We start from the raw sequence: 13,958 nt of genomic DNA, 5'->3' as shown, positions 1-13,958 counted from the left end.
TGTGACCAGTAGTGCACTAAATAGGGAATAGGGTGCCATTTGGAACGTAGACAGAACAGTTCCTTGAAACCCTCATCACATCACATCACTCCTTCATTATAGACATGTCATAGTAAATGTCATTTGACCTGAAGAATGCTCCTTCAACCCTTCAGATGTTAATGGAGGGAGTTCTCAGGGAACAATGGCTGGTCACTAGGGGTCAACTGTTTTACATATTGATGACATCATTGTCTACATCTTCAATAAGCAGCAACATATGAATGACCTTGATGCTGTCTGTGTGGTCACAATGTTCTAGTATTGACTCTATGTTGTTGTAAAGGCAGAATATGCTCACTTGGTGAATTTCACAGCAGTGTACAGGACATCCTCGTCCTGTTTCTGGGGTTGAGGCAGTTGGACAGGGGAGTACGGAGGCACTTCCTGGTTTTTGGAGTGAGAGAAGTGGACGCTGGTGTAGTGAACAACATCCTGGTCTACGTTGGCTGCTGTCTGTGTTGCAGTAGGGGTCATGGCCATGCCTGAGACGTTGTCATACACTGGACTAGAGTCTCCCTGATGGAGAGAGAGAACAGAGAATATAAATAGACCTGGGGACCGACAGTATGAAGAGTAGAAATGTCCCACAAAGCAATAAGACTCACCTGTCCCATGTCTGCTGTGTGTCTTGTGTCAGAGGTGGTTTTGAATGCTTTCTTCCTGTTTTGTGAATGAATGAATATATGAATGAGTTAATGAAGTTAATAAAGTGAAATAATCTTTAAAATATGCATTTTCACTCACCTTAACCACATGAAGCCAAAGAGACATGAAGCCAGTATGAGAACCAGAACAATCACTGTGATTCCTACAGCTGGAGTCATAACTGAGGTTTGTTTCCCTAAAAGATGATATAGATGATATGAGTCCATGTTATTATAAACTGAAAATGAATATACGGCAATACAGGACAATAATGCAATACTTGTATATATAAGCCTATGCATAGTTATAAACCAAAGTGTAATAAGGCAAACTAGAAGAAGATTACCTTGAAACATCATTTCTTATTGAACATAATATTGTATTGAAATATTGAAGATGGAACTTTACCTGCTACAGTGATCATCTTAGCTGCAGAGTTCATAGATCCTCTTCCATTCTGGGCCTCACAGTAGTATTCTCCTCTGTCCTCATAGCTGAAGTTGAGGATGTTGTAAGTCTGTCCTGATGCTTTTGGTGAGGTTACGTTCTTCTTGTACCAGGTGTATTTGTCCACAGGTGGGTTGGCATCACTGCTGCAGGTCAGAGTCACTGAACTGCCCTCCACTATTTCACCAGAGGGACTGGCTGACACTGAGGTGTTCCTTGGTCCATCTGATGTAAAAAAATATTATATAAACTTTCCACAATTGTACTTTTCCACACAATTACATTTAGAATTCACCCTCTTATTGAAGATGATCAACTCAAGTTGCAAGTGGAGCTAATATCTGTCACTGCAATGTTAACATAGCAAACTAAAGATTTAAACCACATGTACTTACATCTGACATTGAGAGTGTCTTCAGGAGAGCGGAGATCATCATGGCCTTCCACAGCACAGGAGTATCTGCCTGCATCCTCACTGCTGGCTGGGAATAGGCTATAGACAGGAGAGGAGGTGTTGCTGTTTGGTATAGGCTGTCCATTCTTATACCAACTGTAGGCTGTGATGGGGTCCAGTGTACATTTGGTTCTACATGTCAGTGTGACTCTCGCCCCCTCTGACACAGATGTAGGATCCATCACCAACACAACATCTAGAGTAAAAGGAAACACATCATTATTCTCCTCCTATATATGTCCTCTTATATGATATACTAGATTTGGTATTTTTCCATCACATACCACTACTGTGTCTGTATGACTGCCCTTAATAAGGTCATTACAGTAATAGATGTGAGATGTGTGACAGATTACCTGTGACAGTCAGGGAGACAGGTGAGCCAGCAAACTTTCCTCCGGATGTTATCAATCTGAACCTGTACTCAGCAGAGTCACTCAATCTCAGGTCTGTGATTCTCAGTGTACAGTCTCCCTTCTTATCCCCAAGGTACTCAATATGACCCTCATACCTTGGCACTGAGCTCAGATCTTCAGCATCTATACCAGACCATTTAGTAAACCAGAAAGCTTTTTTGATCTCATGATAACTGGGATATGTGTAAGAGCAGGATATGTCCACTGTTGACCCCTTCAAGGCACAGATACTCTGATGGGTGTAAGTCACACCCCAACACCCCTTACCTGAAACACAAAAAGACAACAGAACACCTTATATACATCTTTAATTACAATATCTACTGGTATACACTGATGGTTTTTATAAAGTAGTAGAAAACAAACTAGTTACACACTTTACAGTAGTGAAAACCTTCATTATTGAATAACGATCAATATTTATTATTTATTTATTAGTCTCACAACATGAAACAAAATTGAATTTGCATTTTAAAAAAGTCCACACTCACACACTTGGCCTTTTACAGCACAGGAGTAGCCGTCTTCATAGTTACTGGAGACTGGGTCTTTGTACTGGGGGGAGGTGCTCTCATCTAGATTATGTCCGTTCTTGTACCAGATGTAGGTGGGGTTACCAGTCAGAGTACAGGTGGTGCTACAGGTCAGTGTCTTATCCTGATCCACCAGTCACCTTCACCTGAAGACCTGGAGAAAAACAATATCACTGTAAATCCCTTTCATCACTGACTTATCACGCTAATACAAAGAAATCTTATGTTATACAGACATAAATACAAACCAAGACAATTCTCCTGAACTAAATGGAATTCAATAGTTTAGCTTTATTGAATGTAACTTTACCTGTGACAGACAGAGTGACTCCAGGTTCGCCAGTATATCTCCCTACGGTCTGATCTGTTATAAATCTGAACTTGTACGTAGCTGAGTCACTCTCTCTCAGGTCTGTGATTGTCAGGGTGCAGTCATTCTCCTTGTTCCCACGGTACTCTATACGATCCTCATATTTATCTTGGATTTCAGTCCAGATCAAATTCTTCCATTTATACCATTTGGTTGTCGTGACTGTATAACCTCTGGGATATGTGTAGGAGCAGGACAGCTCCACTGTTGACCCCTTCAAGGTACAGATACTATTCTTGGTGTAGCTCACACTCCAGCCATTCTGACCAGGTACCACTGAAACACAGTCACACAATACAATGGTATCATAATTAAGTCAAGGTCTTTTGGCTCACACTAACAGTAGGGTTTGTCCACAATGTGTTGCCGTAGTTGTTGAGTTGAGTGTGAATGGAAACCACAGATAAGCATCACTCAGTGAGGTGTGAAAGATAACTATTTAAAGTGAAGTGGAGACGCCTAACAGAACACACCAGAATAATATTATGATTTTTATCCTTTTAGAAATGTCTGTAGATTGTTAAACAGAGCAACTAAAATATAAGAATGAGACCATACCTGCTACAGACCAGAGAAAGACAACCAACAATGTATTTAATGTGTGTGACGTGTTTCATGTCTGTCTACGTCTTTCTATTTAAGATGACATGATGTATGATGCAAAAATAATTTCCTAATGGATTAAATAAAGTCATCATCATCATCAACAACATCAACAACAACAACAATCACTTATTGAACATATCTGTAGTACTGTAAACAGATATTTCTATATTGATTGTTCTGAAGTTGTTTTATTCTCAGAACTCCAAATAAAGGAGGATAAATGTTCAATACTCTACGGTCCGTCAAGCTGTACAGCAGCCTGAAGACTGACCACCAGGTTCAATGATAGCTCCTATCCCCAAGCAGTGAGGCTAAACATCAAGTGACACACACACACACACACACACACACACACACATACACACATACACACACATACATACATACATACATACATACAGTGGGGAGAACAAGTATTTGATACACTGCCGATTTTGCAGGTTTTCCTACTTCCAAAGCATGTAGAGGTCTGTCATTTTTATCATAGGTACACTTCAACTGTGAGAGACGGAATCTAAAACAAAAATCCAGAAAATCACATTGTATGATTTTTAAGTAATTAATTTGCATTTTATTGCATGACATAAGTATTTGATCACCTAGCAACCAGTAAGAATTCCGGCTCTCACAGACCTGTTAGTTTTTCTGTAAGAAGCCCTCCTGTTCTCCACTCATTACCTGTATTAACTGAACCTGTTTGAACTCGTTACCTGTATAAAAGACACCTGTCCACACACTCCATCAAACAGACTCCAACCTCTCCACAATGGCCAAGACCAGAGAGCTGTGTAAGAACATCAGGGATAAAAATGTAGACCTGCACAAGGCTGGGATGGGCTACAGGACAATTGGCAAGCAGCTTGGTGAGAAGGCAACAACTGTTGGCGCAATTATTAGAAAATGGAAGAAGTTCAAGATGACGGTCAATCACCCCTGCCAAAATCCCTGCTGCAGTGTGTGCAAACCTGGTCAAGACCTACAGGAAACTTATGATCTCTGTAATTGCAAACAAAGGTTTCTGTGCCAAATATTAAGTTCTGCTTTTCTGATGTATCAAATCAAATCAAATCAAATCACATTTTATTGGCCACATGCGTCGAATACAACAGGTGCAGACATTACAGTGAAATGCTTACTTACAGCCCTTAACCAACAGTGCATTTCTTTTTAACAAAAAAAGTAAAAATAAAACAACAACAAAAAAAGTGTTGAGAAAAAAAGAGCAGAAGTAAAATAAAATAACAGTAGGGAGGCTATATATACAGGGGGGTACCGGTGCAGAGTCAATGTGCGGGGGCACCGGATAATTGAGGTAGTTGAAGTAATATGTACAAGTGGGTAGAGATAAAGTGACTATGCATAAATAATTAACAGAGTAGCAGCAGCGTAAAAGGATGGGGTGGGGGGGGCAGTGCAAATAGTCCGGGTAGCCATGATTATCTGTTCAGGAGTCTTAAGGCTTGGGGGTAGAAGCTGTTGAGAAGTCTTTTGGACCTAGACTTGGCACTCCGGTACCGCTTGCCGTGCGGTAACAGAGAGAACAGTCTATGACTAGGGTGGCTGGAGTCTTTGACAATTTTGAGGTCCTTCCTCTGACACCGCCTGGTATAGAGGTCCTGGATGGCAGGAAGCTTGGCCCCAGTGATGTACTGGGCCGTACGCACTACCCTCTGAAGTGCCTTGCGGTCGGAGGCCAAGCAGTTGCCATACCAGGCGGTGATGCAACCAGTCAGGATGCTCTCGATGGTGCAGCTGTAGAATCTTTTGAGGATCTGAGGACCCATGCCAAATCTTTTCAGTCTCCTGAGGGGGAATAGGCTTTGTCGTGCCCTCTTCACGACTGTCTTGGTGTGTTTGGACCATGATAGTTTGTTGGTGATTTGGACACCAAGGAACTTGAAGCTCTCAACCTGTTCCACTACAGCCCCGTCGATGAGAATGGGGGCGTGCTCAGTCCTCTTTTTTTTCCTGTAGTCCACAATCATCTCTTTTGTCTTGGTCACGTTGAGGGAGAGGTTGTTGTCCTGGCACCACACGGCCAGGTCTCAGACCTCCTCCCTATAGGCTGTCTCATCGTTGTCGGTGATCAGGCCTACCACTGTTGTGTCGTCGGCAAACTTAATGATGGTGTTGGAGTCGTGCCTGGCCATGCAGTCATGGGTGAACAGGGAGTACAGGAGGGGACTGAGCATGCACCCCTGAGGGGCCCCCCGTGTTGAGGATCAGTGTGGCAGATGTGTTGTTACCTACCCCTTACCACCTGGGGGCGGCCCGTCAGGAAGTCCAGGATCCAGTTGCAGAGGGAGGTGTTTAGTCCCAGGATCCTTAGCTTAGTGATGAGCTTAGAGGGCACTATGGTGTTGAATGCTGAGCTGTAGTCAATGAATAGCATTCTCACGTAGGTGTTCCTCTTGTCCAGGTGGGAAAGGGCAGTGTGGAGTGCAGTAGAGATTGCATCATCTGTGGATCTGTTGGGGCGGTATGCAAATTGGAGTGGGTCTAGGGTTTCTGGGATAATGCTGTTGATGTGAGCCATGACCAGCCTTTCAAAGCACTTCATGGCTACAGACGTCAGTGCTACGGGTCGGTAGTCATTTAGGCAGGTTATCTTAGAGTCCTTGGGCACGGGGACTATGGTGGTCTGCTTGAAAGATGTTGGTATTACAAATACTTATGTCATGCAATGTCATGCAATGTCATGCAAATTAATTATTTAAAAATCATACAATGTGATTTTCTGGATTTTTGTTTTAGATTCCGTCTCTCACAGTTGAAGTGTACCTATGATAAAAATTACAGACCTCTACATGCTTTGGAAGTAGGAAAACCTGCAAAATCGGCAGTGTATCAAATATTTGTTCTCCCCACTGTATATACATTTATACATACATACATACACTACCGGTCAAAAGTTTTAAAACACCTACTCATTCAAGGGTTTTTCTTTATTTTTCCTATTTGTTACATTGTATAATAATATTGAAGGCATCAAAACTATGAAATAACACACATGGAATCATGTAGTAACCAAAAAATATATATTTTATATATTTGGGATTCTTCAAATAGCCACCCTTTGCCTTGATGACAGCTTTGCACACTCTTGGCATTCTCTCAACCAGCTTCACCTGGAATGCTTTTCCAACAGTCTTGAAGGAGTTCCCACATATGCTGAGCACTTGTTGGCTGCTTTTCCTTCACTCTGCGGTCCGACTCATCCCAAACCATCTCAATTTGGTTGAGGTCGGGGAATTGTGGAGTCCAGGTCATCTGATGCAGTACTCCATCGCTCTCCTTCTTGGTAAAATAGCCCTTATACAGCCTGGAGGTGTTTGGGGTAATTGTCCTTTTGAAAAACAAATGATATTCCCACTAAGCCCAAACCAGATGGGATGGCATATCACTGCAGAATGCTGTGGTAGCCATTGGGTTAAGTGTGCATTGAATTCTAAATAAATCACAGACAGTGTCACCAGCAAAGCACCCCCGCACCATAACACCTCATCCTTCATGCTTTACGGTGGGAAATACACATGCAGTGATCATCTGTTCACCCACACCACGTCTCACAAAGACAAAGTGGTTGGAACCAAACATCTCCAATTTGGACTCCAGACCAAAGGACACATTTCCACCGGTCTAATGTCCATTGCTCTTGTTTCTTGGCCCAATCAAGTCTCTTCTTCTATTGGTGTCTTTTAGTAGTGGTTTCTTTGCAGCAATTCGACCATGAAGGCCTGATTCACACAGTCTCCTCTGAACAGTTGATGTTGAGATGTGTCTGTTACTTGAACTCTGTAAAGCATTTATTTGGGCTTCTATTTCTGAGGCTGGTAACTCTAATGAACTTATCCTCTGCAGCAGAGGTAACTCTGGGTCTTCCATTCCTGTGGCTGTCCTCATGAGAGCCAGTTTCATCATAGCGCTTGATGGTTTTTGCGACTGCACTTGAAGAAACTTTCAAAGTTCTTGAAATTCAAGTAATGATGGACTGTAATTTCTCTGGGCTTATTTGAGCTGTTCTTGCCATAATATGGACTTGGGCAGCAGGTAGGGCGGCAGGTAGCTTAGTGGGTAAGAGCGTTGTGCCAGTAACCGAAAGGTCGCTGGTTCTAATCCCTGAGCCAACTAGGTGAAAAATCTGTCAATGTGCCCTTAAGCAAGGCACTTAACCCTAGTCGCTCTGGACAAGAGCGTCTGCTAAAATGTAAATGTATTTTACCAAATAGGGCTATCTTCTGTATACACCCCCTACCTTGTCACAACACAACTGATTGGCTCAAACGCATTGAAATGGAAAGAAATTCCACAAATTATATTTTAAGAAGGCACACCTGTTATTTGAAATGCATTCCAGGTGACTACCTCATGAAGCTGGTTGAGAGAATACCATGAGTGTGCAAAGCTGTCATCAAGGCAAAGGGTGGCTATTTGAAGAATCTCAAATATAAAATATATTTTGATTTGTTTAACACTTCTTTGGTTACTACAGTCGTGATCAAAAGTTTTGAGAATGACACAAGTATTGGTCTTCACAAAGTTTGCTGCTTCAGTGTTTTTAGATATTTTTGTCAGATGTTACTATGGGATACTGAAGTATAATTACAAGCATTCCAGAAGTGCCAAATACTTTTATTGACAATTACATTAAGTTTATGCAAAGAGTCAATATTTGCAGTGTTGACCCTTCTTTTTCAAGACATCTGTAATCCACTCTGGCAAGCTGTCAATTAACTTCTGGGCCACATCCTGACTGATGGCAGCCCATTCTTGCATAATCAATGCTTGGAATTTGTCCGAATTTGTGGGTTTTTGATTGTCCACCCGCCTCTTGAGGATTGATCACAAGTTCTCAATGGGATTAAGGTCTGGGGAGTTTCCTGGCCATGGACCCAAAATGTCGATGTTTTGTTCCCCGAGCCATTTAGTTATCACGTTTGCCTTATGGCAAGGTGCTCCATCATGCTGGAAAAGGCATTGTTCGTCACCAAACTATTCTTGGATGGTTGGGAGAAGTTGCTCTCGGAGGATGTGTTGGTACCATTCTTTATTCATGGCTGTCTTCTTAGGCAAAATTGTGAGTGAGCCCACTCCCTTGCCTGAGAAGCAATCCCACACATGAATGGTCTCAGGATGCTTTACTGTTGGCATGACACAGGACTGATGGTAGTGCTCACCTTGTCTTCTCCGGACAAGGTGTTTTCCAGATGCCCCAAACAATCGGAAAGGGGATTCATCAGAGAAAATTACTTTACCCCAATCCTCAGCAGTCTTCACGACTGTCTTGGTGTGTTTGGACCATGATAGTTTGTTGGTGATTTGGACACCAAGGAACTTGAAGCTCTCAACCTGTTCCACTACAGCCCCGTCGATGAGAATGGGGGCGTGCTCAGTCCTCTTTTTTTTCCTGTAGTCCACAATCATCTCTTTTGTCTTGGTCACGTTGAGGGAGAGGTTGTTGTCCTGGCACCACACGGCCAGGTCTCAGACCTCCTCCCTATAGGCTGTCTCATCGTTGTCGGTGATCAGGCCTACCACTGTTGTGTCGTCGGCAAACTTAATGATGGTGTTGGAGTCGTGCCTGGCCATGCAGTCATGGGTGAACAGGGAGTACAGGAGGGGACTGAGCATGCACCCCTGAGGGGCCCCACGTGTTGAGGATCAGTGTGGCAGATGTGTTGTTACCTACCCTTACCACCTGGGGGCGGCCCGTCAGGAAGTCCAGGATCCAGTTGCAGAGGGAGGTGTTTAGTCCCAGGATCCTTAGCTTAGTGATGAGCTTAGAGGGCACTATGGTGTTGAATGCTGAGCTGTAGTCAATGAATAGCATTCTCACGTAGGTGTTCCTCTTGTCCAGGTGGGAAAAGGGCAGTGTGGAGTGCAGTAGAGATTGCATCATCTGTGGATCTGTTGGGGCGGTATGCAAATTGGAGTGGGTCTAGGGTTTCTGGGATAATGCTGTTGATGTGAGCCATGACCAGCCTTTCAAAGCACTTCATGGCTACAGACGTCAGTGCTACGGGTCGGTAGTCATTTAGGCAGGTTATCTTAGAGTCCTTGGGCACGGGGACTATGGTGGTCTGCTTGAAAGATGTTGGTATTACAAATACTTATGTCATGCAATGTCATGCAATGTCATGCAAATTAATTATTTAAAAATCATACAATGTGATTTTCTGGATTTTTGTTTTAGATTCCGTCTCTCACAGTTGAAGTGTACCTATGATAAAAATTACAGACCTCTACATGCTTTGGAAGTAGGAAAACCTGCAAAATCGGCAGTGTATCAAATATTTGTTCTCCCCACTGTATATACATTTATACATACATACATACACTACCGGTCAAAAGTTTTAAAACACCTACTCATTCAAGGGTTTTTCTTTATTTTTCCTATTTGTTACATTGTATAATAATATTGAAGGCATCAAAACTATGAAATAACACACATGGAATCATGTAGTAACCAAAAAATATATATTTTATATATTTGGGATTCTTCAAATAGCCACCCTTTGCCTTGATGACAGCTTTGCACACTCTTGGCATTCTCTCAACCAGCTTCACCTGGAATGCTTTTCCAACAGTCTTGAAGGAGTTCCCACATATGCTGAGCACTTGTTGGCTGCTTTTCCTTCACTCTGCGGTCCGACTCATCCCAAACCATCTCAATTTGGTTGAGGTCGGGGAATTGTGGAGTCCAGGTCATCTGATGCAGTACTCCATCGCTCTCCTTCTTGGTAAAATAGCCCTTATACAGCCTGGAGGTGTTTGGGGTAATTGTCCTTTTGAAAAACAAATGATATTCCCACTAAGCCCAAACCAGATGGGATGGCATATCACTGCAGAATGCTGTGGTAGCCATTGGGTTAAGTGTGCATTGAATTCTAAATAAATCACAGACAGTGTCACCAGCAAAGCACCCCGCACCATAACACCTCATCCTTCATGCTTTACGGTGGGAAATACACATGCAGTGATCATCTGTTCACCCACACCACGTCTCACAAAGACAAAGTGGTTGGAACCAAACATCTCCAATTTGGACTCCAGACCAAAGGACACATTTCCACCGGTCTAATGTCCATTGCTCTTGTTTCTTGGCCCAATCAAGTCTCTTCTTCTATTGGTGTCTTTTAGTAGTGGTTTCTTTGCAGCAATTCGACCATGAAGGCCTGATTCACACAGTCTCCTCTGAACAGTTGATGTTGAGATGTGTCTGTTACTTGAACTCTGTAAAGCATTTATTTGGGCTTCTATTTCTGAGGCTGGTAACTCTAATGAACTTATCCTCTGCAGCAGAGGTAACTCTGGGTCTTCCATTCCTGTGGCTGTCCTCATGAGAGCCAGTTTCATCATAGCGCTTGATGGTTTTTGCGACTGCACTTGAAGAAACTTTAAAAGTTCTTGAAATTCAAGTAATGATGGACTGTAATTTCTCTGGGCTTATTTGAGCTGTTCTTTCCATAATATGGACTTGGGCAGCAGGTAGGGCGGCAGGTAGCTTAGTGGGTAAGAGCGTTGTGCCAGTAACCGAAAGGTCGCTGGTTCTAATCCCTGAGCCAACTAGGTGAAAAATCTGTCAATGTGCCCTTAAGCAAGGCACTTAACCCTAATTGCTCATGTAAGTCGCTCTGGACAAGAGCGTCTGCTAAAATGGAAATGTATTTTACCAAATAGGGCTATCTTCTGTATACCCCCCCCTACCTTGTCACAACACAACTGATTGGCTCAAACGCATTGAAATGGAAAGAAATTCCACAAATTATATTTTAAGAAGGCACACCTGTTATTTGAAATGCATTCCAGGTGACTACCTCATGAAGCTGGTTGAGAGAATACCATGAGTGTGCAAAGCTGTCATCAAGGCAAAGGGTGGCTATTTGAAGAATCTCAAATAGAAAATATATTTTGATTTGTTTAACACTTCTTTGGTTACTACAGTCGTGATCAAAAGTTTTGAGAATGACACAAGTATTGGTCTTCACAAAGTTTGCTGCTTCAGTGTTTTTAGATATTTTTGTCAGATGTTACTATGGGATACTGAAGTATAATTACAAGCATTCCAGAAGTGCCAAATACTTTTATTGACAATTACATTAAGTTTATGCAAAGAGTCAATATTTGCAGTGTTGACCCTTCTTTTTCAAGACATCTGTAATCCACTCTGGCAAGCTGTCAATTAACTTCTGGGCCACATCCTGACTGATGGCAGCCCATTCTTGCATAATCAATGCTTGGAATTTGTCCGAATTTGTGGGTTTTTGATTGTCCACCCGCCTCTTGAGGATTGATCACAAGTTCTCAATGGGATTAAGGTCTGGGGAGTTTCCTGGCCATGGACCCAAAATGTCGATGTTTTGTTCCCCGAGCCATTTAGTTATCACGTTTGCCTTATGGCAAGGTGCTCCATCATGCTGGAAAAGGCATTGTTCGTCACCAAACTATTCTTGGATGGTTGGGAGAAGTTGCTCTCGGAGGATGTGTTGGTACCATTCTTTATTCATGGCTGTCTTCTTAGGCAAAATTGTGAGTGAGCCCACTCCCTTGCCTGAGAAGCAATCCCACACATGAATGGTCTCAGGATGCTTTACTGTTGGCATGACACAGGACTGATGGTAGTGCTCACCTTGTCTTCTCCGGACAAGGTGTTTTCCAGATGCCCCAAACAATCGGAAAGGGGATTCATCAGAGAAAATTACTTTACCCCCAATCCTCAGCAGTCAAATCTCTGTACCTTTTGCAGAATATCAGTCTGTCCCTGATGTTTTTCCTGGAGAGAAGTGGCTTCCTCGCTGCCCTTCTTGACACCAGGCCATCCTCCAAAAGTCTTCGCCTCACTGTGCGTGCAGATGCACTCACACCTGCCTGCTAACATTCCTGAGCAAGCTCTGCACTGGCGGTGCCCCGATCCTGCAGCTGAATCAACTTTAGGAGACGGTCCTGGCGCTTGCTGGACTTTCTTGGGCGCCCAATATCCTTGCCTATGAAGCCCTTTTTGTGCAAAGCAATGATGACGGCACGTGCTTCCTTGCAGGTAAACATACACTGCTCAAAAAATAAAGGGAACACTAAAACAACACATCAGGAAACAGGAAGAGAGTTAGAGACAGTGTCTAGGGACAGGAAGAGAGTTAGAGACAGTGTCTAGGAAACAGGAAGAGAGTTAGAGACAGTGTCTAGGAAACAGGAAGAGAGTTAGAGACAGTGTCTAGGAAACAGGAAGAGAGTTAGAGACAGTGTCTAGGAAACAGGAAGAGAGTTAGAGACAGTGTCTAGGAAACAGGAAGAGAGTTAGAGACAGTGTCTAGGAAACAGGAAGAGAGTTAGAGACAGTGTCTAGGAAACAGGAAGAGAGTTAGAGACAGTGACAGCTTCAAACACTAGACCTCATAGAAGAGAGAAGTCATGGGTGTCTGTGACACGACAGAGAGCCACACACAGAAACACACACACACACAGACACAGGGATATGGCAGACGCATTGACTAACCATTATTCCCCCTCTGCTGAGTATGAAACTGTCTAAGTCACAAATGGCACCCTATTCCCTATAGGGTGCACTAATATTGACTAGAGCCCTGAAAAAGTTGTGCACTATATAGGGAATAGGGTTCCATTTGGTACACATCCTTTATCTTCTGAAGCCTCAGGTTAATTTCATGCCTTGTGTCACAGGTTGGTGGAGACGCAGCAATTTCACACATGCTGGCAGACACACACACACACACACACACACACACACACACACACACACACACACACACACACACACACACACACACACACACACACACACACACACACACACACACGCACACACGCACGCACGCACGCACACACACACACACACAAAACCACGCACGCACACACACACACACACACACACACACACACACACACACACACACACACACACACAGTGGATATGAAATGTATTAATTTCCAAAAGAACACAATAAGGCTTTCCAGAGGAGGAACAGACATACTTCAAGGTATTTGAACTTTAAAATCATGACTTCCTCTGTTCTGTGTGTCTGTGTCTGTGTGTGTGTCTCTGTGTGTGTGTGTGTGTGTGTGTGTGTGTGTGTGTCTCTGTGTGTGTGTGTGTGTCTGTGTGTGTGTGTGTCTCTGTGTCTGTGTGTGTGTGTGTGTGTGTTTGGGTGTGTGTGTATGTGTCTCAATGTGTGTGTTTCTGTGTGTGAGTGTTTCTCTGTGTGTGTGTGTGTGTCGCTGTGTGTGTGTGCGTGTCTCTCTGTGTGTGTGTCTGTGTGTGTGTGTGTCTCTCTGTGTGTTTCTCTGTGTGTTTGTGTGTGTCTCTCTGTGTGTGTGTGTGTCTGTGTCTGTGTGTGTGTGTGTCTCTATGTCTCTGTGTGTGTGTGTGTGTCTCCCTGTGTGTGTGTGTCTGTGTGTGTGCGTGTCTCTCTGTGTGTGTGTCTCTTGTT

The 13,958-nt window shown here is 43.3% G+C and overlaps 1 protein-coding gene across 1 annotated transcript; it reads right to left on the bottom strand.

Annotated features, from left to right (window-relative positions):
- Nucleotides 1-336: 336 nt before the first annotated feature.
- LOC123484260 (B-cell receptor CD22-like) lies at nucleotides 337-3,168 on the bottom strand. The gene is made up of 8 exons (XM_045214392.1): nucleotides 3,158-3,168; nucleotides 2,496-2,641; nucleotides 1,945-2,271; nucleotides 1,530-1,784; nucleotides 1,096-1,359; nucleotides 787-883; nucleotides 648-702; nucleotides 337-558 (listed from the first exon to the last, which is right to left on the bottom strand). The coding sequence occupies exons 1-8, from the start codon at nucleotides 3,166-3,168 to the stop codon at nucleotides 337-339; spliced, it is 1,377 nt and encodes a 458-aa protein (XP_045070327.1).
- Nucleotides 3,169-13,958: the final 10,790 nt, after the last annotated feature.

The sequence above is a fragment of the Coregonus clupeaformis genome, unplaced genomic scaffold (assembly GCF_020615455.1).
Source record: "Coregonus clupeaformis isolate EN_2021a unplaced genomic scaffold, ASM2061545v1 scaf0248, whole genome shotgun sequence".
Lineage (NCBI taxonomy): Eukaryota > Metazoa > Chordata > Actinopteri > Salmoniformes > Salmonidae > Coregonus > Coregonus clupeaformis.
This window is presented reverse-complemented; position numbering and strand designations above follow the sequence as displayed.

Bases quoted from the DNA above. Each gene is read 5' to 3' on its own strand.
- LOC123484260 (XM_045214392.1), bottom strand. The intron at 1,360-1,529 runs GTAAGTACATGT...TTTTTACATCAG, and splicing joins AGACACTCTCAATGTCAGAT to ATGGACCAAGGAACACCTCA. The intron at 884-1,095 runs GTAAAGTTCCAT...ATCATCTTTTAG, and splicing joins TAAGATGATCACTGTAGCAG to GGAAACAAACCTCAGTTATG.